This window comes from Bubalus kerabau, chromosome 16, assembly GCF_029407905.1.
Source record: "Bubalus kerabau isolate K-KA32 ecotype Philippines breed swamp buffalo chromosome 16, PCC_UOA_SB_1v2, whole genome shotgun sequence".
NCBI classification, from domain to species: domain Eukaryota; kingdom Metazoa; phylum Chordata; class Mammalia; order Artiodactyla; family Bovidae; genus Bubalus; species Bubalus kerabau.
Genome location: NC_073639.1, coordinates 9,083,470 through 9,108,862, shown reverse-complemented (window position 1 = coordinate 9,108,862; position 25,393 = coordinate 9,083,470). Strand labels below are relative to the sequence as shown.

General features: G+C 43.1%; 1 protein-coding gene across 1 annotated transcript in view; it reads right to left on the bottom strand.

The window, feature by feature from the left end:
- The window catches only part of TMEM154 (transmembrane protein 154), a 51,515-nt gene that overhangs the window by 2,674 nt on the left and 23,448 nt on the right, over window positions 1-25,393 (bottom strand). Inside the window, exons 2-6 of the mRNA XM_055550307.1 lie at window positions 23,880-24,137; window positions 23,747-23,785; window positions 15,083-15,110; window positions 13,820-13,905; window positions 11,921-11,981 (exon numbers count right to left, since the gene is read on the bottom strand). Coding sequence (XP_055406282.1) covers window positions 11,921-11,981; window positions 13,820-13,905; window positions 15,083-15,110; window positions 23,747-23,785; window positions 23,880-24,137 — 472 coding nt within the window. The remainder of the gene's footprint in view (window positions 1-11,920; window positions 11,982-13,819; window positions 13,906-15,082; window positions 15,111-23,746; window positions 23,786-23,879; window positions 24,138-25,393) is intronic.

Sequence of the window (25,393 nt, the reverse complement as noted above, 5' to 3'; positions counted from 1 at the left end):
AGCCAACGGTGTCCAGATTACAATTTCCCAAACAAAGATTGGTTTGGATTTTATATTTGAACCCTGAGGAGGAAATCTAGAAAAGCCAAGACATAATCCCTAGCTCTTGCAGTAATATCCCTCCCCAGGGCTGACACAGAGAGAACCAGATGGAGCTGGGGTTCCCCCTTTAATTAAATCTAATCCCATTTCTATGAATAGATGCCAAACTGCCTTTTTCTTCCTTTACAAAAAAAAATTTCCATGTGTTATTTTCTCTCAGAGCTTGTGGTCCTGGCATGGTTTCAAAAGCCCGTTTTGCTCACATCCACAGAGGATCTGGAGGGGCCTTCTCGGTGCCATTTAGAATTCAATCACCAGGCGTCTTGGGTGTGAGCAGGCGTGAGCGACGGACGTGGTATCTGCACATGGCCGTACCGGCAGGTGCATTTCTGCCTGTGATTCTAACGTGGCTACCTTGGCCACATGTCTGGCTCTGCAGCTCTTTCCCAGTGAGACCATGCTTCCACCCAAGTCTCCTGGAAAGCAGACCATTCGACCTCCTCACCCCCTTCTTTTTCTAACTTTTGTGTCCCTTCAACCAAATTCTAGCACGTCTCTACTTGAAGTGACCTGTGTCTGAACGGTGACCATCAAGAGCCCGTGTCACCTTTGCTCAGAGGTGTGGGAGGCTGCGAATGATCGGGCTCCCCAGACTCCTACTTCAATGCTCACCTGTTCAGTGCTCACCAGGTGTTTCCAAAAGGTCAGTGGAAGTGCCCCATCTAACAAGGGGCAACTTGTTAGATGACAGACAGACAGATGGATACACAGATCTAACCAAGAAAGGGAAGGGAAGACATGTCTACTTGTGTCTGCGTCTGTGTAGTGAAGGCAGGGAAGAAGCTTGTGACCAGGAGGGCTGATCGATGGGAAAGAAGGGGGAAGGTGGATGTGGAGAAAAGGACAACTTCTGTAGAAAGACTTATTTCATGGAAACCTGATTGAAAATGAAGACATTCTTTATCTGAAGAGCAGACGTAACACCCATTTCACAAGTCACCCTGCACACATCTTAAACTAGGCAAGGAGACCTCATTTCTTGGAAATTGGGTGGTAGCAAGATAATATTTCTATGATGCAGGAGTTCATCTCTACAGAGCATAAGTCTCTGGATTGCATGTTTTTCTTTTGTGCCTTATCTTGACATTTCAGCTACTCTAAGCAGACCAAAACACAAGGCTATATAGCAAGGGACACAATCCCTCTTTTGTCCACAAGATTGATCTGTGTCCAGCAGTTACAAGAAAAGTGATTTTTTAAATTAACCATATTTTTATAACTAATACATTACTATAAAACCAATCCATATTCATTGTTGAAAATAGAAGATACAAATAAACAATATAAAAGTACTAACAATCTCACTACAATTAATATTTTGGTGTTTACTTTTCAAAATTTTTTTCTGTGATAATGATATACATATTCTTATACAAAAATGGAATATTATGCATATTGAAACATAATCTGCTTTTTTCACTCTCATTCATCTATAGACCTCTTTCCTGGCTAATAAATATACCATATCTTTTCGTGACTACAGAGCACACTAGATTAAAAAAAAAATTAGGCATATCCTTATTGTTAAACATTTAAACTATTTCCAATTTTTAGTTTTCATTTATTATAAAAATTGCTACATCTTTGCATGCTTCCAGTTGTTAGCCTTGTATAAACATCTAAGAGGAATTTCTAGGTTAAAATATATGCAGTTTTAAAGCTTAACCAATCCACTGTCAACCCCCTTCCCTAAAAATTTACCTTCTCCTGACACTTTCCTTTAGGGAAATATCCTTTCCCCAACATTCTCTTTAATATTATTATTTTCAGTTTTGTAAACTTAATGGGTGAAAATAATATAATATTTACCTTAATGTCCTCCTGTGTTACTTTTTTGTGTTACTAGGAAGACTAAAGATTTTTTCAAGGTTCTGTTGGTAATTTTAACTTCTTCTTCTGCCAAATTGCTTATTACCATTCTTTGCTCATATGGGACAATTGCCTTCTTATTGATTTATGTATTAGCAATAGCAGTCATTTTTCTTCCTCACACATACTGTACATGCTTTTTCCTAGTTTGTCTTTTTCCTCCTACTTTTATTTATTGTGCTTTTTTAAAATTTTTCAAAAAGTAATCTTTATGATTTTTAAAAAGACTGGCTACAGAAACAAAGAGAATTGAGAATATCTGTTTATCTTAAAGTAATATCATTCAAAGAGCTGGGAAATTTTAAGTATGTTAAATTCTGTTTTTGCAATTTTGACACATTTATTCTTTTTTTTTTTTTTAATGTAGTTAAGTCTATTCCTTTCTGGTACAGTTTCTGACTTTTCAGCCAGTCCTCACTTAACAATTATAATAATATTTATCTATAATTTTTCTGAATTTTTCCTTTCTTTTTACATTTAAACTTATCTGAAGTCTATTTTAATCTAAAGTGTGAGTTCTAAAATTTCCCTCCAAATGTTAGTCAGTTGTCTTTAGACTAGTTATTGAATACTCACTTGCTATGATTCACTACTTTTAGAGTATATTAAATGTTTACATATACTTGAGGCTGTTTTGAATACTCTATTCCACTAAAACTTCTTATTTAGCTCTGAGTGTACACAGTTTTAACTATTGGACATTTTCCCTGCAAATCCACCCACCTATACAGGATTAGTCTTTTTTCTTCTTTTAGAATTACCCTGGCTATTTGTGCCCAAGTATCCTTCCAGATGAAATGCCCATTGGGCTCTTTAAGACACTAAGTTGAATCTAAATGTAGATTTTTTTAATGTTGAGTCTTTCATTCAGACACAGTATGTCTCTATTTGTTTAAATCTTTTATGTTCCTCCATAAAAATCTGAACACTTTCTTTTTCTAGTACCCCATACATCTTTTGGTTAAGCTTTTGCAGGGGGTTCCTCTTTGTGGGCCCCTTCCCTGGTTGAGCCAATGCTCGCGGGGGCTTTTGGAGCAGAGGGTCAGGTGACCAGAGCTTGAATCAGGGCTCAGCCACTTCCTTGGCTGTGTGACCTTGGGCAAGCCAACATTCCTCAGCTCAAATTTTCTGATCTCATCTTGTCTGCAAAACATACCTAATAATACCATGTACCTTAGCAGGGTATTGGAAAAAAGTCAATGAGGAAATGTAGGTAAAGCTCAATACCAAGGGCCTGACCTCCAGACACAGGAGCCTATGTTCCGATGGTGAAGGTTCTACGCTAGTGAATGCTCGTCCATTAAACCTGACCTTGAACGTTGTTTCACATATCCAAAGGCTTTAAGAAACTATCTTCCAAAACAAACTCAATTTCTTTTTTGAAAACGCAATTTTATCTTATTTACTTATTTGGGTTTTGCTGGCCTTCATCGCTGTGGGGGTTTTTCTCTAACTGAGGCAGGCAGGGGCTACTCTCTGCAGTGCATGGGCTTCTCACTGCAACGGCTCCTCCCGTTGCAGAGCACGGGCTACGGGGCAAAGGGCTTCAGCAGTTGTGGCACTCGGGGTTAGTCGTTATGGCGCACAAGCTCCCCAGTACAGGCTCAGGAGTTGTGGCACACTGATTTAGTTGCTTTGTGGCATGTGGGGTCTTCCCAGACCAGGATTCAAACCTGTGTCTCCTGCATTGACAAGAAGGTTCTTTACCACTGAGCCACCAGGGATGCCCCCAAACTTGCAATTTCTGAAGAGAATGTACTTCAACATGGTTTATTTAGAACACTCCACAAGGATCATGAAGACTTAGCATGTGAGACTGTCTACCAACCAGAACCCATTCATTTAAAGCATCAGAGAGCACAAGACTCCATGCGTGATATTTACATGTGGAGCTTACATGCTTATGGATCTGGGCACTGTGACAGCGTTCCAGGCGCACCACACCAGAGACAGTCCCAGTGGGGATACAAGTTGCTTCAGCTGCGGGGCATCAGGTCATTCCTAGGGTCACAACTCTCACACGGGACTGCTGCAGGTGGTGTGAGAGCCATCCAGCCTGTTAGCGCGTCAGCAACCTGGACCTGGCCCCCCCACCCCCGAGCCTGGAGGCATTATTCTCTCTCCTGCTCATTCCTTTAAATGTGTTCCCTGCTGTTTCTGTGGCTATTTATCATCTCTGTGAAATGATCGAATCAGCCCAGGCGTTTTTCAGTTCTGGCAAATCCTAGAGTTCCTTGTTAAAAATATCTTGGCAGACTGCCACGGAATTGCAACAGACAAAACCAGTGATCCTGCTTCAAACCTCTATTGCTTGCCTTGATGGTAATTCGTATGGTTTTAGTCACTTATCTGTGACAGCAGCATGAGTGAGTGATTTTTCTCGGAGTGTTAGATAGGTATTTTAAGAATGTGGGACAGCTTTCCCAAAAGCTATACAGTAACAGGTCTCCAAACTCTACAAACCAATTGAATTGATTAAAAAGCATCATCTGGTGATTTTTAAGAAAGCATTTAATGGAACGCCACCAGTCAAATGAGGAAGCGCAGTTCTGACACCTCGTTTCCTAACTGTCCCTTCTTTGCAGTCAGGATCTGTTAAGCCATCTCTGCTCTTCTGACCAGTTTATCTTGTAACAGTCCCTCTTTCTGACAGCAGCCAATGTTCTATCTCCCAAGATGCAATAAACCTATGCTAAACCTTTCTCGAGTTATGATGCTCTCTCATTTGGTTTAGGGAGTCCAGAGTTCAATTTTCGGACACGACTGAAGCAACTTAGCAGCAGCAGAGTTCAATTTAGCACGAAATCATGTAACAGTTAGCTCATGCTCTCTTCCTTTTCATCAGTAGCACGTCCTTACTCCTTCCCATAAGAGGCTTGGCCCGGGTGGAATTATAGAGACACGCATCTGGCTGACATCAGAGCCAGACCTAGAACTGGTCCAAGACACATAGATCATGCCCACAGTGTAGACACAATCTGGGCTACTGTTCAAGCAAGGCTGTGGTTGATTGAATTTAGTACATCTCCTCTCACCCACCACACACACATATAAGATACACATATACACACACCCCTGCAGGTTAGCCATCTCATTTGAGGTTAGCATACTGCAGGATTATAAACTGCTACTTTGAACCCCTCATGGTACTTAGCTTGGATTTGAGGGAAATCAGTTGGCACTTAATATACTTAACGTTTAATACTTGTTGACTTTTAAATGACTTTTGGGACTAGAGAGAAAAAGAGGAAAGAAACCCATAAAGTAATTGGAAGTGGCCACAGAGATTTACTGCAGTGGAGAGCCCAAAAGAGTTCACACAAAACTGCTGCTTTCTTGCAATTCATGGTTCAGTCTTGTCAATGACTGCACGATGGATTCGTTGGCCACCAAAGACTTTCATAGATCAGTCTCGTGGTGGCTGGCTTTCTTGCTGCTAAAGGTTCTTTTAAAAAAAACTCTAATTTGTCTTTTCATTTTTGGAATATCTCTTTTAACTAATCAAAGAAAATGAAAATGCAATTTTCAAAGAAATTCTTCTCTAGATAGAGCTTCATCATAAACTTCCTGGGTAAACTTGGACAAATTACTTAATCTCTCGAAGTTCCAGGTTTATTCAAATGGATTATTTCATTTTTAGCTGGTTGTCTTGGCATGATGTGGACTGTGCCAGGCAAATATTAGGCACTCAATAAATATATCGTGAAAAACTACATCCATGATTGTACTTTCTCAAAAAAAAAAAAAGAAAGAAAGAAGAAAGAAAAACAAAGAGAAGGGAAGAAACAGGAAAAATTTAAAAAATTCGCTATTAAGCTAACCTGGATTTTCCTGAGAAATACTGAAGTGATACATTTTTACAACATTATTGAGCTCAGACATGAATCATAAAATGAATAATAGAATTATTTCAAAACCAGAATATTGTTACTTACCCCTTCTGACTTAGTTAATTTCCTAGGAAGTAGTACCTAGGCATCTGGCATCTAGAATAAATGTCTTATTATTTTGTTACTATTGTAATTTCAAAATTATAAATCTGCTTGGATGAAACCAAATCTAATTTCCCCCTAATCTTTCCCAATGCTGTTACTCAACGTAAAATCATCACTGTGGCCAACAGGCATAAAGGGAAAGAAGACAGGCACTTGGCTAATATTTGCAATTCCTTCTCTGTGATTATTCACTTAAGCTTACAGAGACAGAAACACCAAGCTTTCAGGAAATTGTCTGGTTACAAAGGCCTCAGAAAGAAGGAAGAGGCTGTCCAGACTAAAAGCACCAGGATGAAAGGAATTCTATCTTGCTTTTGCCACTATCCAGAGGTATTAAAAAAGGTATGGTAAGGATGGGGGTAGACAATAAGGGAGTGAACTCTTTACAGAGAGTTTAAACAATAAAACCAACTCAGTGGATCTGTTTGTGTTTTTACCATGCACTGGCAAGGCTGAACAATGTCAGTGATGAAATTCTCTTCAACTCCAGCGCAGACCTCTGCTCTGCCTGCCCACGCCTTGGATACTGTTCCACTGATGCTGTTTCCAGTTCCTTGTACATGGCCCGGCACACAACAAGTATGAACTCCAGGAGAACAGGCTAAGGTGGGAAATAAGGAGCTAGAATCCTCCTTCCCCCACAATTCCTTTGCTGTCTTTACCCACTGATTTTTTTGAAAACATGAAAACCATACTGCAAAATTCCCATTATACTTTGTACATCTCTCTATGGGGTCGCAGAGAGTCGGACACGACTGAAGCGACTTAGCAGCAGCAGTAGCAGCAGCAGCAGCCCTTACCAAAATCCTGTGTGAAATTTTAGATTCCACAGCTTAAAGAAAATGTCCACCCAGGGAGGACAAGGCAAAGTAACGGGAAAAGCTCTGAAAGGCCTGAGATTACGGACCCAAACAAGAGAAGGTTGAAGGGTTGAAGTCTTTAATGCACAATGTACTGCATTAAGTGTAGGATGGTGACCAGATCAACTCCTTTTTCCCAGGAGCACAGTGGACTTTATGGATAACAGAGGCTCTGTGTCACGGTGCCTCCCTAGCATCAAGTAAATGGACTCCCGAAGTCCTCCTGCTAATCTAAGCAGGATGGAAAAGTGTGCTTTCCATTCACTTCAATCTCCAGTGATTTCTATATACAGCAAATCCCCTACATACAAAGCTTTAAGATGCAAACTTTCAAAGATGCAAGCACACATTCAAATGTCTAATCACATAAGTCAGTTCACATATCTAGTGCATACTGTCATGTACGTGCAACCTCTACAGGAGGCTGTGCTTTTGTGCACTTCATTGTACAGGACCATATAGAGCACAGTGTACAGGATCTTTATGTCAGGCCTAGGATGTCCAGAAGCAAATGCAAAAGCAGTGGTATACAGGTGATTGTGTTAGTTGGGTAGCTAGGCTAACTTGTTGGACTTATGAACGAAAACTGGACTTATGAACGCACTCTTGGCATGGAACTTGTTCTTATGTGGGGGACTTACTGCAGAGTACATCATGAGAAATGCGGGGCTGGAGGAAGCACAAGCTGGAATCAAGATTGCCAGCAGAAATATCAATAACCTCAGATATGCAGATAACACCACCGTTATGGCAGGAAGTGAAGAAGGACTAAAGAGCCTCTTGAAGAAGGTGAAAGAGGAGAGTGAAAAAGTTGGCTTAAAGCTCAACATTCAGAAAACGAAGATCATGGCATCCAGTCCCATCACTTCATGGCAAATAGATGGGGAAACAGTGCAAACAGTGTCAGACTTTATTTTTGGGGGGCTCCAAAATCACTGCAGATGGTGACTGCAGCCATGAAATTAAAAGATGCTTACTCCTTGGATGGAAAGTTAACGACCAACCTGGATAGCATATTCAAAAGCAGAGACATTACTTTGCCAACAAACGTTCGTCTAGTCAAGGCTATGGTTTTTCCAGTAATCATGTATGGATGTGAGAGTTGGACTATAAAGAAAGCTGAACGCCGAAAAATTGATGCTTTTGAACTGTGGTGTTAGAGAAGACCCTTGAGAGTCCCTTGGACTGCAAGGAAATCCAACCAGCCCATCCTAAAGGAGACCAGTCCTGGGTGTTCATTGGAAGGACTGATGCTGAAGTTGAAACTCCAATACTTTGGCCACCTGACGCAAAGAACTGACTCATTTGAAAAGACCCTGATGCTGGGCAAGATTGAGGGCAGGAGAAGAAGGGGACGACAGAGGATAAGATGGTTGGATGGCATCACCGACTCAATGGACATGAGTTTGGGTAAACTCTGGTGCTGCAGTCCATGGGGTCACAAAGAGTTGGACACGACTGAGCAACTGAACTGAACTGAACTGCATTTTCTGAAGCAGTAGAATCACCTGGGTATTGCTTAGATGGTAAAGGAAGAAACCACTGGGGAACTTTGGAGGTAACGGTGTCTCAAAAGAGGCTAACTGTAAGAAAGGTCCCACTCTGGTTGGGGTATCAACAGTGGGGAGGGCTGTGTATGTGGGGACCAGGGTGTATGGGATTTCTCTGTACTTCTGCTCGATTTTGCTGTGAACCTAAATTTGCTCAAAATAGAAGATTAAAAAAAAAAAAAAAGGCTGACTGGAAGGGATGGAGAGAACTATTGCCAGAGCATAAAAGAAATCATTTCATTTGCATGGTGCTTTGAAACTTCCAAAATGTTTTTTTCTCTCTTAAGATCCTGTGAAACTAGGAGGACAGGCGGCATTATATCTGTTTTTCAAGATGAGAAGATCGAACCTTACAAAATTCAGGTGACTTGTCTCAGTACAAAGAACAAATGAGCATCCAAATCAGGTCTTAAAACCAGCTGTCTAATCTAAGCCAAAAGATCAACGCACTTGCCACCTATATCTCTAATGATTCACAACGTGTCAGTAAAAAAGGACCTTCTTTCTGTCCTGGATTAGATATTCCAAATAAATGTTTCATCAATTATCAATGTAATGAAGACAACTTAAAAAAAAGAGAGATGTAAATAAAATCATGATGGAAAAGAAAGATTATACAAACTATGAGATAATCCAAAATATGTACCCTTTCAGACCCTCCAAACTTCTAAGATGGCTATTCTGAAATCATCAACATGAATGGAACCTATGCTGATAGTGGATGGGGAACTTAGTCTCCAGATCTTTCCTAGGGGATTAAATAAATTCATGATTTCTCAGGATTGGCAAGCTCCAAAAAGAAGTCTCCATGGAAACCAGGGGCAAGAATAATGCTTCAGGTAGTAGATGAGCCTTGACCTTGGGACACAGGCTCGTTCACCCAAAAGGCAATGAGTTTATGTACATCAATTCTAACTTTTTAATAATAAATAAGAATAACTAATATTAACTGAGAGCTAAGTTTGTACCAAGGTTTGTTCTAAGTGCTTTGCACTCTTATGAGTTTTAGTGAATAAAAACTAAATTTGCTTTGCAATATCAAGATACCCTTTGGAGTAATCAGACAGTGTCTCCAACACCAAAGACTGGGGACTTGCCACTTTCGGTTCTATAACTCTGGTCCTGGCTTCAACAAGAAAGAATGAAGTGACGGCCTGAGAGCTGTCTTGTGAATTAAAACAGAAAGCACTGGACCAGAAGAGGAATGTAGACATTCCCTTTAAAAACAATAATTGAGTATAAACTAGCTCTCCAAATAGGTTAAGGCTTTTTGCCTTACAGGCGAAATGTGGTAGAACTTATTTCAGAGACCAGCCTCTCAATATTTCAAAGAAGTTTTACTTCTAAAAAGCTTTTACCATCATACAATTTCTAACATTAAGTCTCTCCTCTGTTGCCAATAATTTCAAAGAAGAAGAGGCAGGTATATAAAAACCAATGACATTTCACATCTTTAGAGGGCGCCCATCAGAGATTGAATACTAAGATACTTACAGGGGTTTAATGGTGATCTGGGCCCTATACTGGACACACATAGATGTTCATTTTAGGTAAAAATGCAAGGAAAATATTTCTTGGTAATGTGCTTTGTGACAATCTCACTAGCATATTTTCTTTCATCTGCTTGTTAATGTCTGATAACTCATTTAAATAGGATAAACTCTTCCCTGAACCATTGATGAGTTTTAATATGCAAGCACCTACAGAGGTAACAATGACTGACCTCTACAACAAGATGTAGATTCTGCATCAGGGCGGAGGTTTGACCCACTAAGACTGCAGTGGCCTGACTTCCCAGGCAAGGTTTAGCGGAAGAAGCAGAACAAGTCAAACATCTGACTGCCTCAATAAGTGTCTAGTAACCAGTCTTTCCCTGCAACATGCTGGCTTCAGGAACTGCTTATGAAAAGTGACTGCACTCTGGACCCAATTCAGGTGACTAGTGTAGGCTCTCTGGTTAACCTGGAGGGAGACGGGGTGGGTATTTATGCTGCTTTGAAAATTTATTTATGGAAGTCTGACATCTCAGTTATGCGCTCAGTCAAGTTCCCTGCTCACTGGTCATCTTAGAGTCACCCCATCAACAATTCATTGCCCCCACCCCACCAAATCACAGCCGTGTTCTACAGAGCAAGTCCCTGACTTGCTGAATCATCAATCCTATTTCCTACCAGCACGGCCCAAGTCCTGACTGAAAATTCTCTGATCAAAAACACGCAAACAATGATCATTTCTATCCTCACAAAAGAGAATACAATTTAAACAAAATTGTGGTGGGCTGAAGAACACGCCTGCCCTGGTGCACTAAAATTTTCTATCGAGCAGAGCCACCTAGTGGTAGAACAGAATATGGGTTTTTGTTCAGTTCAGTCGCTCAGTCTTGTCTGACTCCGTGACGCCATGGACTGCAGCACGCCAGGCTTCCCTGTCCATCACCAACACCCGGAGTTTACTTAAACTCACGTCCATTGAGTTGGTGATGCCATCCAACCATCTCATCCTCTGTCGTCCCCTTCTCCTCCCGCCTTCAATCTTTCCCAACATCAGGGTCTTTACCAGGGAGTCAGTTCTTCGCATCAGGTGGCCACAGTATTGGAGTTTTAAAATTCTCATTTAATTTCTCTCCCCTGGTGGCTCAGATGGTAAAGAATCCACCTTCAATGTGGGAGACATGGGTTTGATCCCTCAGCCGGGAAGATCCCTTGAAGGAAGGAATAGCAACCCACTGGAGAAGGCAATGGCACCCCACTCCAGTACTCTTGCCGGGAAAATCCCATGGACAGAGGAGCCTGGTAGGCTGCAGTCCACAGGGTCACTAAGAGTCGGACACGACTGAGCGACTTCACTTTCACTTTTCACTTTCCTGCATTGGAGAAGGAAATGGCAACCCACTCCAGGGTTCTTGCCTAGAGAATCCCAGGGAAGGAGGAGCCTGGTGGGCTGCCGTCTATGGCGTCACACAGAGTTGGACACGACTGAAGCGACTTAGCAGCAGCAGCCAGTACTCTTACCTGGAGAATCCCAAGGAGAGAGGAGCCCAGGGGACTACAGTCCGTGGGGTCACAAAGAGTTGGACACGACTGAGCCACTAATGCTGAGAATGATCCAATCTAAGGGGGGTTTCTTTTCTTCTGTTTGTTATATGTTCATTTTTACTCACTCTTGTGCAGTTACCCTGCTGAGATTGTCACCTCCATCTGTTTTCCTGACCAAACATCTATTCATCCAAGATAAACAAACCTGCAGTTTGTTATAACCAGGAACTTTTAGGACTAAAGCAGAAGTCTACTCAACAGTGTCTCTTTAGAAGGGCAAGAAAACATACGTACTAATTTATTTCTAAAGATAAAGAATCACTAAGATATTTACTTTGTACTTTTCTGTTTTCCATAACTCACACTTCCATTTCTCCACAAGACACCAATGTACGGCCATGAAAATGGTCACATAAAATTTATAGGCACAGAGAAGGGGAGTGAAAGTCCTCAGCTGTGGCCTCCAACCCCCCTCCCCCACTCACATATGTGGTAGAAATAAGAAGTACCTTGGGTTGTTGTGGTTTGGTTCCTTTTCTTCCTCTAAAGTAGGTAAACATTCAAAGTCAGCTAGGACAGAAGAAAACCAGGCTCATTATTAGTCACCGAAATTCTACTTTTTATCCACAAGACTTGTGCCGTTGAACATCATATCTCTCTGATCCGTTACTTGTGCAGAAATAGCCTCACCAGGGAATTTCAGAGGTTAAAAGATTAATCATGGCAAGGCTCTTGAAATGGAAAAAACACTAATGGTGCAGAGGCAAGACTTCAGCATGTCTCTGGCCTCAGCGGAAAAGGGCACAATTCATCACTGCTTGGCTGTTCAGCCGCCGAACAACCCCCAGGGGCTCCAAAGACTAGAATCTGCACTGTTCAGGATAGACGCTGGAATAAAACAGCTTCACCGAGGTTCTGCTGTGTCTGCAGAATGATTTCAGTCAGGAGCAAGCAGCAGGTAAAGTGGGGAACAGCAGACCTTCTTAAAGCCATCAGAATTTTTTCCCGTTACATGCCTGCTGTTTTCAAGGGAGGGAAATCTGCTGGATCTATCACCAATGCGTCCAAACAACTCTCTTCTTTAGTTATCAAATGGAAATGGCTTTAGTGATTGTAACAGGACCATGATTTGTATTGCAATCTCAGCCACAAAAAAGGAATTATACCAAAATATTGAGATTATCTCTGGGTGGTGGAAATTTTTTCTTCATTCTACCTTTTTTTTTTTTTTTTTTGCATTTTCCAAATTCTGCTGTGTATGTACATTACTTTTATAAACTAAAAGCCACAAAAGGAAACTACTCTAAGGATTATCTCAGTGACTCACCCCTATCCTCAAATGCTTTACCAAGCCACTCTTCCCCAAAATTGTCCATGTTAGTTAAGTAGTTTTCATCTTTTGGAATGTTCACCTTGATGAGCCTCTGGTACAAAAATTCCGATAACAAGTATCTGGTTTTTGAGAACTCCATTGTCAACTGTTGAATCTGATAGATCCCCGGCTTTTTTTTTTTAAATAAATGTTTGTAAGGAACGTATGGGCTTCCCTGGGGGCTCAGTGGTAAAGAATCCGCCTGCAATGCAGGAGACCAGGGCTCAATCCCTGGGTCTGGAAGATCTCCTGGCAAAGGAAATGGCTACCAACTCCAGTATTCTTGCCTGGGAAATCCCACGGACAGAGGAGCCTGGTGGGCTACAGTCCATGGAGTTGCAAGACTCGGACATGATTTAGCACTAAACTACCACCAGCAAGGAACATATACTACAATTACTGTCAGATATCAACTGGAAATTAAGTTATAATGGGATATTCATATTACTATCTCTGCTAGCAAAGTCCAGTAGCACTTTCTACAATGAAGGGAGCGTTCTAGATTTGCACAGTCTAATATAATGGCCATTGGCCACAGGTGGCTAGAGTGACTAAGGTATGCAGGTTTAAACTTTTAGTTTTTAAAATTTTAAGTTAAATAGACATAGATGGCTAGTGCCTATAGCTCAGATCTATGTAAACTATGTTTGATAAAGTTTTACATCTATACACACATTAAAATCACAGATCTCTAAATTCTATAATACTTCGGGTAATGCTGGATGCTAACTTTTTCCAGAGAGTTTGGTCTCAAGAGATTTCCTCACTTGAAAAAAAAAACAGTCCATTTTCTTCTTGAAAAAGTCCATTTGAAAAACATGTGCAAAAATACAATAAGTGGCAACAACTGATGCAATAATTAAACTATGTGTTTAGGGATGGTCAGGCCCCAGCTAACTCCTTGCATGTACTGGAAGTAAGGTAGGTGGGCTCACAGGGTCCCACCCAGGATCCAACGGCATAGTTATGAAGAGGGGGCAGCCTCCTCTTACCAGAGCACAGAAAAAGCCACCTTCGGTTATTCCACACCACATACCGTTTCGGTTCATGCTGTTCATCCACTTATCAAGCTCTTCCATTTCTATTTCCATCACAGAGGGTGTGTCTTCCTCAAAAATAGGGCTAGAGAGAGAAAGTCAAGAGCTTGTTGGAAAGACAAGACAAAAGACAAAACCAACATGTTTTGTGATGTGCTAAATTTTGTTTGAGGACAGCCTAGGCTGTTGACTGTGAGGAAGGTGAACTTGATTCAACGTCTTAGGCTCCAGGGTAATCTAGGCGTTTGCTGTATTCAAGAGGGCCAAACTCTAACAGGAAAAAAAGCAAAAACGAAAATAAACCTTCGTCCATTACTGATGATGGGCTGAGAGGAAGCCCAGGAGAGCTGGCTCCCCTGAAGGTATTGAGATGAGTCTGAGGCTCCTCCAGGGAGTTGCCACATTTAGCATTTTATTTTAGCCTTGCTCAATTTCACTTCCCTATCTTTGGGAGTTTTTGATCAGCACTCCAGGTCAGGAGGCTGATGGATGGGCCACTTTCACCACCTCGCCCTTCCCTTTCCAGGCTTTCCTGCCTAGAAGAAATGGAGCCCTTGTGCTCAGAAATCCAGGGCCCTCCCTGGCTGGGGTTCAGATCTCCCCAGGGAAGGAAGAGGCCCCAGTTAATGTAGGTAGGATTGGGGGAGGGGCCCACCTGCTCTGATCCACTGGCTGCCCCCCTGCAGAGGAGGCCAGCCTAGGGTCCAAACAAGCACAGGGGAGTGTGGGGGGAGGCAGAGACGAGGGTGACAGCGCCCCAAGCCACTCCTCCAGGCAGAGTCCTCCCCCCCCATCCCCTCCTGCCACCTCCATTCCTCTTCCTGCCCCACCCCCCACCAGGATCTTCTTCTCAACATACAAACTCTGGGCTTCTACTAGGGTTCCCCTCCTTTAATACCAACTAAAATCTCTTCCCTGGTGATCAATGTTTTAATCAGAATAAATGAACTGATGTCCTTGAAATACACCCAGGGTCAGAATACTCAATCACCGATGCATTTGGAATTGATAGCGGTCAGAAAAAGGTTCTTTTCTGAACAGAGGACCTTCTCCCCCATCAGATCCCCTGTCCTGTGGTGACGTGTGGGACTCCGGCACATTCTCTTGGGGTTAGGGAAGCAGGAGGGCCCCGCCAGGGCTGTCAAAACCAGAACTCTTGAAAATCTGGCCCTTTGATCTGCTCACCACCACCCGCGCCCCACCAACATCGTGGTCCACCCCAAAGCTGAACTGGACATGGGCTGGGGGCGGGGGGGACTTACACTTTCACGTTTTCACTTCCCAGTTCATCTAAAAGACAGCAAATATAAAAGTCATGTTAGTGTTCAGTATGTGTAACAACTTGTTATTTCCACATCAGCTGAAATCTCCTCTACAAAGCGGGGAAATGACTTCCAAGAGATTACATTTTGAAAGGGGCTATAGTTAACTTCTACGTCAATCAAGGGCAGATTGCCATTTTGAAATGAGGTCCTGTTTATGTGAAATCTTTCTTTTAGATCTAGTGATCCTCTGAGAGCATTTAAACAACTGCTCTCTCATCTCCTTGTGACACAGCAAACTGAACTCTGTGACCCTGTCCCCTTGTCACGGAGTAGGATGTGGGACATCCATCCCAGGCTCCCCTCGGTACCCTCCTCTCACCCCTGCTCTTTGTACGGCTGTACCCCTCACAGCCTTCTGGTCTCAGTGAAACCAACCCCCCAAGACAGAAGGACCCCTGCCAGTTGATTAATCTCTCTTCCTTTCTTGTTCCCTCTGACCTCAATCCTGGGCTAACTAAACATTAATCAACCAGCGTCCGATGAGTAAAATGGCTGTGAATATGTCATCATTAAAGCACAAACTCAGGTTGTCTCTCCAGGACAAGAGAAGCTCACGGACCCCCAGCCATGGCCCACCTGGCCAGAGAATCATAAACCAGAGATATCCTGACTCCCAAAATCATGATTAAGAAATGTCACAGTTGATGATTAATGGCAGCCTCTTTGTTCTTCTCCTTTAAAAACACCCCAAACTCAACCACCAAATTGGAGTGGATCTGAGGCTTCTCTCCTACCCACTTTCATGGCAACCTGTAATAAATCCTTCCTTTGCTGCAGACTCCCACTGTCAGAGCCTGGCTTCCTGTATGGCAGGCACAAGAGTCCTTTGCCCCATTACATCAGCTTTCCTCAGAGAGGCCTCCTCCATCTCCTCTGTCTGAAACAGGGCACATCTTTGCCAGCTCAGCTTCTCTTTGCCCCTTCATAGTGTCCGCCACAATTTGCCTTCAATCAGGTTCTCTGGTTAACTCTTCATTGTCTGTCTCTCCCACTAGACCATACATAGCTCCTAAAGGGCGGGATCATGTCTGCCTTGTTCATTGAGACATCCCCCCTCATTCAGCTTGCACTGTACCCGACAAACACCCCATGTGAACTGAATAAATGAACAAGTCTTCATCTGGATCGTCCAACTCTGGGTTTAAATTCATGCCCAACGTTTTGGATTTAGCATCTCATAATAGTGAAACTTCCAACAAGCTTGCTGTTGGTTGCTTTAGTTGAGATGCGTCAGGTGACAGTCTGCAAAATGGCTTGTTTGCGGATCAGATTCCAGATGAACATGTGGCAAGAATTAGAGCCCAGTGCCCCAGTTCAGCCTCTCTTTTCCTTGGCAGGGGAACAGATGCACCCAGAGAAACGAGGCAGTGATGGCCAGTGAGTGGACAGCACAGCCCCACTGCACCTCTTATGATGTGAAAAACCACTGAGAAGCACACTGCTTTACAGAGATCCACTGAATAGTCAAATGGTCTTGATTCTCAGCCATCAGAGGCCTCCTTTGTCTGGTGGGCAGAGGGGAGGCCCCCAGCGAGGCAGCACAAGCAGCAGACACCTGGAACTGAGCTCCTGGCAGCCAGGAGCCGCTGTAATTTCCTGTGGGCTGGCAAGCTTTAATGGCACCACTAACCCCAGGAAGCTGGGCACGGTTGCCAGTTTCACGCCATCACTGCTTCCCTTTGAGGGGCTGTAGCGTGTGTCCTCCCACTCTTGGGCAAGTATCTGAAGCTTCCTGCAGACACCGGACTCCTCTGGACACTTCACCTTATTTTTATATACATGCATTTTTCATCTAACATTTACAGGCTCTTTCCTTAAAGGATTTTACTATAAATAAAGCTCCTATACCGAACCTCCTTCACAGGTGACCCACAAAAATGCCCCTGTTTTGTCACTACCGCCTCCCTGCTCCCCCTCTTTCCCTGCTTAATAGCCCCTTACTAATTTCTTTCAGAACAAGGCCCCACAGCCCGACTCTCGAGGGGATGGATTTATCTTTCTAATCTGGGTGCCTGCAGGCTTCGCTGTGAGCTGGAGCTAGACCTGCGTGCAGATGATGGAAAAGTTTAAAAACCCATTACAAAAGTGCTCCAGATGCACCGAATGCGAAGCTCCTGTAATCAGTATTCAAACAGAGCAAAAAGCCTCCTGTGGCTTCATCTCCCCTGCTCCACGGCCATTACCCCTGCCCCGGCCGCCATGGCAACGCGAAAACATCTGGGAGGGCGCCCCCGAGCAGAGCATTAAACCGGGAGGGAGACCAATTACCCGTCCCCGGCAATCAGGCCCTGCCCGCTCCACTCCACCTGGCTTCATCTCTTTATAACAGCCACCTACTCCCTGTGCGCCCCCGAGGCTCTCACACAGCCCCCCACCTGCACTTGATTCCATTTTGCCTCCTACAGCCCTGCCATTTCCTGCCCTCCTCCGTCAGGACACCTCCTCCTCCCACAGGACGCCCCCTTGGCCCCCGGGGCCCCCTCCCGGCTGCTCTCCCGGCGCAGCCGACGGGAGCAGCGCAAGGCGGGGGCCGGGGGCCGGAGCGCAGCAGGAGACCATCTTGCTTATCTGGCTTCCGTGCTCAACGCGAGTGTCTTTCTGGAGAGTGAGCCGAGCCAGGTGTCCTGGAGCCACAGCCTGTTTAAAGCGATGCTTTACTGCCAGCTGTTTCCCCTGCAGCTCTTTCCCAGAGAAGCAGCCCATCAAGACACCTAATAAATATTAAATAATAACAACTGCAGATCTAATGCTTGCGAGTCTGGGGAGAAGGGCCATTGTACATCGAGTCACTCCATAGCCTTCCCTTTTCCTGGACACGGAACAGGTGGGGACAAAGAAAAACGGGTAATTCCCCTGCAGGTGAAGTATTCTTTCCAAAAATGTTGGCCAAATGCTCCCCAGCTGTCAAATTTCAAGACATTTCTTGGTGCGGAAGAATACATCACGCTGTAGTCTATGCCTAAGCACAGGACATCCTCTCTGACCTGCCACAAAATGTTCCTTTGAGAACTTTCCAAGCAACATGCTGGTCTGACCCAGTATGACAGTTTTATTTTTCCTGGAAAGATAAATAAAAAATATATTTAAATCAAAATCTGTTCATTTAAATAGTCTCCTTTTACTGCTTTGTATTATAATGTTAAATATGAATGGGTGGATTTTGGTGGGCAATGTTTGTGAATGTTTTAGCTGTCTGAAGAGAGATTCATTGTTAACCATCTGTATCTATATTAAAGGAATGGTGAGTAAAAGAAGATATTCAAATACAGCTCTCTTGACCTAGAACTTTGGTGATAAGCAACTGCTTTGAAATTCTAAGTTTTCCATTTGTGTTTTCTTAAGGTGAGGCACATTTAAAGTAAAAACAATGTGCCAATTTGTGTTAAGAATAATGTGCAAATTTACTTTTACCTCTGAGAATGTGTTCTCTAAAAAAAGTTCTCACATTCTTTCATCAACTCATCTCTGCAATACACATGTATTGAGCAGCTAGTAATGTGTTGGGCAAGGCACTCTGCGAGATAAAGGGGTAAAAATAATTAGCTTCCACTTACAATATGCCGGGTACTGCTTTTTCCTAACTGCTTTACATAAATGAATCCACTTAATTCTCCCAACAACTCTATGAGGTGGTACTAAGTTTTGCCCATTTAACAGATGAGGAAACTGAACCAGAGGTTACAAAATGAGGAAATAGAAAAGCCAATTAAGCAGAGTATTCCCGAATCCGTCCCTATAACCTTCCTGCCACACTCCACAAGACGAGTAAGACGAGTTCCTGGTTCTTTTGGACCTTAAAGAGAACATCACCTAGTAAGAAAGAGAGGCCCAGAAAAAGGCAAGTCACCAGCTGGTGAGTGTTCACGACTGTGCAAATAAGTGTGAACACAGTCAAGAGGTGGTGATTAATTTTGCCTGGGGTCTGAGTACCCAGCTCTTCATAAAAACCTTAGAACTGTGCATTGTAGACTGGGGCGGCAGTCTGCCAAGCAGCCAAGAAGGAAATTCCAGACAGAAGTCACAGCATCAACCAGGTACAGAGGCCTTAGGGAAGGGAGCGGCACACACACCCGGACCCTGTCCAGGGTCAGTGCTCACCTGTGAATGGCTTTTGAATCTTGAGCGTCTCAAGATGAAGTTCAGTGAAAAATCCCTTTCTGGATTTAGTGCCTTAGAGTATGACCATTTGACTAGTCAACCCCAAACTCCCCCAACCCCAGGATTCTGTTAGGTAAGACTAGCTGTAGCCTATGGTTTGGGCAGGAAATTCTACTTTCCCTACTTTATTTTTTGTTTTTGTTTTTATTTGGCTGTGCTGGGTCTTAGTTACAGCATGAGGCTCTAATTCCCTGACCAGGGATAGAACCAGGGCCCCATGCATTGGAGCATGGACTCTTAGCCACTGGACCACCTGGGAAGTCCTACTTTCCTTAATTTGAAAAAAAAAGATCCAGGCATCTCTGTTTGCTTTTTCTTTTTCTCTGGCTTACAAAAGAGCTCCCACGTGATCACTGTTATTAGGTCACCCTGAAATTGCAAGCAGTGGAGAAACGTGTATTTCCTACTTTCTTGGAGTCTATTACATCAGTCCTTGCCATGAAAGGTAATGTACTTCAGTGCTTCCTTCCCAGTTCACGTTTGCCCTACCTGTTGGCATAATGGAAAATGACCATTTACAGCTCTGCAAGAGCTTAAAGCTTCTCCTGGTACAAGGATGGGGTGGGGACCTGCAGGCCTAAGGCATGCCCTCAAAGACAGGGGTCGCCTGTTAGTGGATGTGAAAGACAAAAAGTAAGTTTTGTATGCACGTATAAATATACATCTTATCAACCTTGAGTGATTTTTTGGAATGCCTAAAGGCTTCAACTTGAAAATCTAATTGGAGTCATTTTTAGCAGCATTAGCCAAAAGAACCCAAGTTGGCTTTGGACCCAGAACATCCCAAACCTTGTATTTGAAAGTCCTGGCATTGGAAGTGAATCTTCTCAGAGTGTATCACTGACCCAGGGAATGATCTATCAGATTGGTTTACTACTGATGGTTTACTATTTACTATTGGTTTACTATTTACATCTTTAGCCGATTAGGAATTTCATTTTAAAAGTTAGCATAGCTTTCATAGGACTAAGAACCATGGCCTTTTCAAGATCAAATGGGTGTGTGGCACGGTAGAGAAAACAGTACCTGTGACAAAACACGGAAGGAAGAATCCTCTTCTCATGGTGATGACTCCAGGATGCCAGCCTGGCCACCAGGCCCCCAATCAGGCTTCACCAGCCTGACCGTCTCCGCCAAAGGTCAGAAAGTGTTATACTGACCAGTTCAGTTCAGTTCAGTTCAGTCGCTCAGTCGTGTCCGACTCTTTGCAACCCCATGGACTGCAGCAGGCCAGGCCTCCCTGCCCAACACGAACTCCTGGAGTTTACTCAAACTCATGTCCATTGAGTCAGTGATGCCATCTAACCATCTCATCCTCTGTCGTCCCCCTCTCCTCCTGCCTTCAATCTTGCTCAATCTCCTCCTGCCTTTAATCTGGTCTTTTCAAATGAGTCAGTTCTTCACATCAGGTAGCCAAAGTATTAGTTTCAGCTTCAGCATCAGTCCTTCCAATGAATACTCAGGACTGATTTCCTTTAGGATGGACTGGTTAGATCTCCTTGCAGTCCAAGGGACTCTCAAGAGTCTTCTCCAGCTCCACAGTTCAAAAGCATCAATTCTTCAGCACTCAGCTTTCTTCACAGTCCAACTCTCACATCCACACATGACTACTGGAAAAACCATAGCTTTGACTAGATGGACCTTTGTTGGCAAAGTAATACCTCCGCTTTTTAATATGCTATCTAGGTTGGTCATAGCTTGTCTTCCAAGGAGCAAGTGTCTTTTAATTTCATGGCTGCAGTCACCATTTGCAGTGATTCTGGAGCCCCAAAAAATAAAGTCTGTCACTATTTCCACTGTTTCCCCATCTATTTGCCATGAAGTGATGGGACCGGATGACATGATCTTAGTTTTCTGAATGTTGAGCTTTAAGCCAACTTTTACACTCTCCTCTTTCACTTTCATCAAGAGGCTTTTGAGTTCCTCTTCACTTTCTGCCATAAGGGTGGTGTCATCTGCATATCTGAGGTTATTGATATTTCTCCCAGCAATCTTGACTCCAGTTTGCGCTTCATGCAGCCCAGCGTTTCTCATGATGTACTCTGCATATAAGTTAAATAAGCAGGGTGACAATATATAGCCTTGACATACTCCTTTTCCTATTTGGAACCATCTGTTGTTCCATGTCCAGTTCTAACTGTTGCTTCCTGACCTGCATACAGGTTTCTCAGGAGGCAGGTCAGGTGGTCTGGTATTCCCATCTCTTTCAGAGTTTTCCACAGTTTGTCATGATCCACACAGTCAAAGGCTTTGGCATAGTCAATAAAGCAGAAATAGATGTTTTTCTGGAACTCTCTTGCTTTTTTGATGATCCAATGGATTTTGGCAATTTGACCTCTGATTCCTCTGCCTTTTCTAAAACCAGCTTGAACATCTGGAAGTTCACAGTTCATGTACTGTTGAAGCCTGGCTTGGAGAATGTTGAGCATTACTTTACTAGCGTGTGAGATGAGTGCAATTGTGCGGTAGTTTGAACATTCTTTTTTTTTTTTTTTATTCTGAACATTCTTTAGCATTGCCTTTCTTTGGGATTGGAATGAAAACTGACCTTTTCCAGTCCTGTGGCCACTGCTGAGTTTTCCAAATTTGCTGGCATATTGAGTGCAGCACTTTCACAGCATCATCTTTTAGGATTTGAAATAGCTCAACTGGAATTCCATCACCTCTGCTAGCTTTGTTTGTAGTGATGCTTCTTAAGGCCCACTTGACTTCATATTCCAGGATGTCTGGCTCTAGGTGAGTGATCACACCTTCGTGATTATCTTGGTCATGAAGATCTTTTTTGTACAGTTCTTCTATGTATTCTTGCCACCTCTTCTTAATATCTTCTGATTCTATTAGGTCCATGCCATTTCTGTCCTTTATTAAGCCCTTCTTTGCATGAAATGTTCCCTAGGTATCTCTAATTTTTTTGAAGAGATCTCTAGTCTTTCCCATTCTATTGTTTTCCTCTATTTATTTGCACTGATCACTGAGGAAGGCTTTCTTATCTCTGCTTGCTATTCTTTGGAACTCTGCATTCAAATGGGTATATCTTTCCATTTCTCCTTTGCTTTTTGCTTCTCTTCTTTTCTCAGCTATTTGTAAGACCTCCTGAGATAGCCATTTTGCTTTTTTGCATTGCTTTTTCTTGGGGATGGTCTTGATCCCTGTCTTCTGTACAATGTCATAAATCTCTGTCCATAGTTCTTCAGGCATTATATCAGATCTAATCCCTTCAGTCTATTTCTCACTTCCACTGTATAATCGTAAGGGATTTGATTTAGGTCATACCTGAATGCGCTAGTGGTTTTCCTGACTTTCTTCAATTTAAGTCTGAATTTTGCAGTAAGGAGTTCATGATCTGAGCCACAGTCAGCTCCCAGTCTTGTTTTTGTTGACTGTATAGAGCTTCTCCATCTTTGACTGCAAAGGATATAATCAGTCTGATTTCAGTGTTGACCATCTGGTAATGTCCATGTGTAGAGTCTTCTCTTGTGTTGTTGGAAGAGGGTGTTTGCTCTGACCAGTGCTTTTTCTTGGCAAAATTCTATTAGCCTTTGCCCTGCTTCATTCTGTACTCCAAGGCCAAATTTGCCTGTTACTCCAAGTGTTTCTTGACTTCCTACTTTTGCATTCCAGTCCCCTATAATGAAAAGGACAACTTTTTTGGGTGTTAGTTCTAGAAGGTCTTGTAGGTCTTCATAGAACCGTTCCACTTCAGCTTCTTCAGCATTACTGGTCGGGGCGTGAAAATGAAAGTGAAGTCGTGTCGGACTCTTTGTGATCCCATGGACTGTAGCCTACCAGGCTCCTCTGGTAAAGACGTAGACTTGGATTACCATGATATTGAATGGTTTGCCTTGGAAATGAACAGAGATCATTCTGTCGTTTTTGAGATTGCACCCAAGTACTGCATTTCGGACTCTTTTGTTGACCATGATGGCTACTCCATTTCTTCTAAGGGATTCTTGCCCACAGTAGTAAATATAATGGTCATCTGAGTTAAATTCACCCATTCCAGTCCATTTTAGTTCACTGATTCCTAGAATGTCAACATTCACTCCAGCCGTCTCCTGTCTGACCACTTCCAATTTACCTTGATTCATGGACCTAACATTCCAGGTTCCTATGCAATATTGCTCCTTACAGCATCAGACTTTGCCTCTATCACCAGTCACATCCACAGCTGGGTACACTGACCAACACTGGCCCAAATTACACAAGGCCCTCATCCAGGTTAAATACAGAGATGGAAGCTGTGTATTTCAATTTTCAGTTTAGGCTGAAGGCATTCTCTCTTTCTGTTTTTAAATAGAAAGGTATATGACATTTCTAAACTCTGGAAAATGTCACTGAAACAAGTCATCACTCATTATTTTATGTAGTTGCTTCACTTAAAAACATCTCAGTTTCTTTTCCCACCCCATCCCATCTCCAGGCAGGTGTTAGAATAATACTCACGTGTCTGTAAAACACTCTGAGATCCTTGGCTAGAGGGCTCTGTGTGGAAGCAGAAAGTATTGTGTTTTATCAATTATTCATGAACACAGTTCATGAGCAGTTGTCTAGAAATGAGAACAGGCAAAATATTTACCTTGTTTATTCCTTTTTCTTTTATGGTATATTACAAGGAGTATCGCTGATAGAAGTAGGAGAGACAGTAAAAGCACTGGGATCAACACCATTAATATAAACTCTAAGTGTTCTGTGTCTTCCTCAATTAGGGTAGCATTTATACTGGTGATGTAAGGTTCTGTGGTCACTGAAGCAAGTGCGCTTAGAGCCTCTGACTCTTCATCCAGGCCTCCCGTGCCTGGGAGCGCGTCTCCTGACAGTTCTGTGTCCTCCTCTCCTGTGGAAACACAAACAAAATTGAGACTGTCATGGAGACCAAGCTAGTACGGTATGTTTTCAATGATCTGAAACTTACCCTCCATGCATCCAGTGAGAAACTTGATCCACTGGATTTGGGCTTCCAGTTCAGCATGACACAGAGTATTGATCGAACATAAATGGAGCTCAAGCTGGGAGTACATTCAACGTGGAACCAGAACCCAGAGATAAACCTCCCACAAAGGCAGGCGGTTCAGATGCACTTCAGCAAAGGGCATTGAGAAGCTTTGCAGTGTCTAGCACAATATTCCAGGATATCCTATAGGGTATCCTAATAATATTTCTGAATAAATCTAAATTCCAACTTTCTGAGAGTTAAGCACTCACCACATAACACTTCGAGGTAAAGGGAATGGACTGTGTCCTAATATTTTTGTTTTAATAGAAGGTTTCCTACCAACGGAAATGAATTTTTTCAAATTGGGGTGACTGATCAAATGTCAATGTCAGGCCTCAGTTCTGCAGAGAACTGAGTCTGCCTCTGAAATGATCTCACAGAAATCCTGAAATGATCTAGATAAAAATACAATGCGTGGGGGTTTCATTGGTGGCTCAGGGGTAGAGAATCCACCCGCCAATGCAGGAGACACGGGTTCGATCCCTGATCCAGGAAGTTTCTCACATGCCAAGGAGCAACTAAGCCACAACTCCTGAGCTAGAGCCCTGGTGATGCAACTGTTGAGCCCACTTCCACAGCTACTGATGTCCTCGTGCCCTAGAGCCTGTGCTCCGCAATGAGAGAAGCCGCCCAATGAGACCTGTGCACCCCAACTAGAGAGTATAGTCCCTGCTCTCCGCAGCTAGAGAAAGCCCTTGCAGGAGCAAAGACCCAACACGGACAAAAATAAACAAATAAATGTTTTTAAAAATACCATGTGTATTTTTCTTGTAAAGTGAAATTCTCAAGGGGATGTTCCCTTAGAAACTAAGGAAACTGCACCAACATTTAAATGTACTGAATAATATGACTCTTGAGAACCTGCCCTATTAATAGGTTTATTCTGTTGGGACTTTGGATTGTGCTGGAAAACCATCCTTTGGTTCATCACAGGACAGGAAAGGACTAGTAGCTAGGGGATTATTTGAAGAAATCCTTCCTCGCCTGGCTCTGTCGTGACCACGGTCAGGGTTTCCTCCCATCGTGGTGCTGCAGCGCTGCCCATCATTCAGGTGGGGCCAATTGTGAGAAAGGGCATATTAGCTGAGGCTACAACA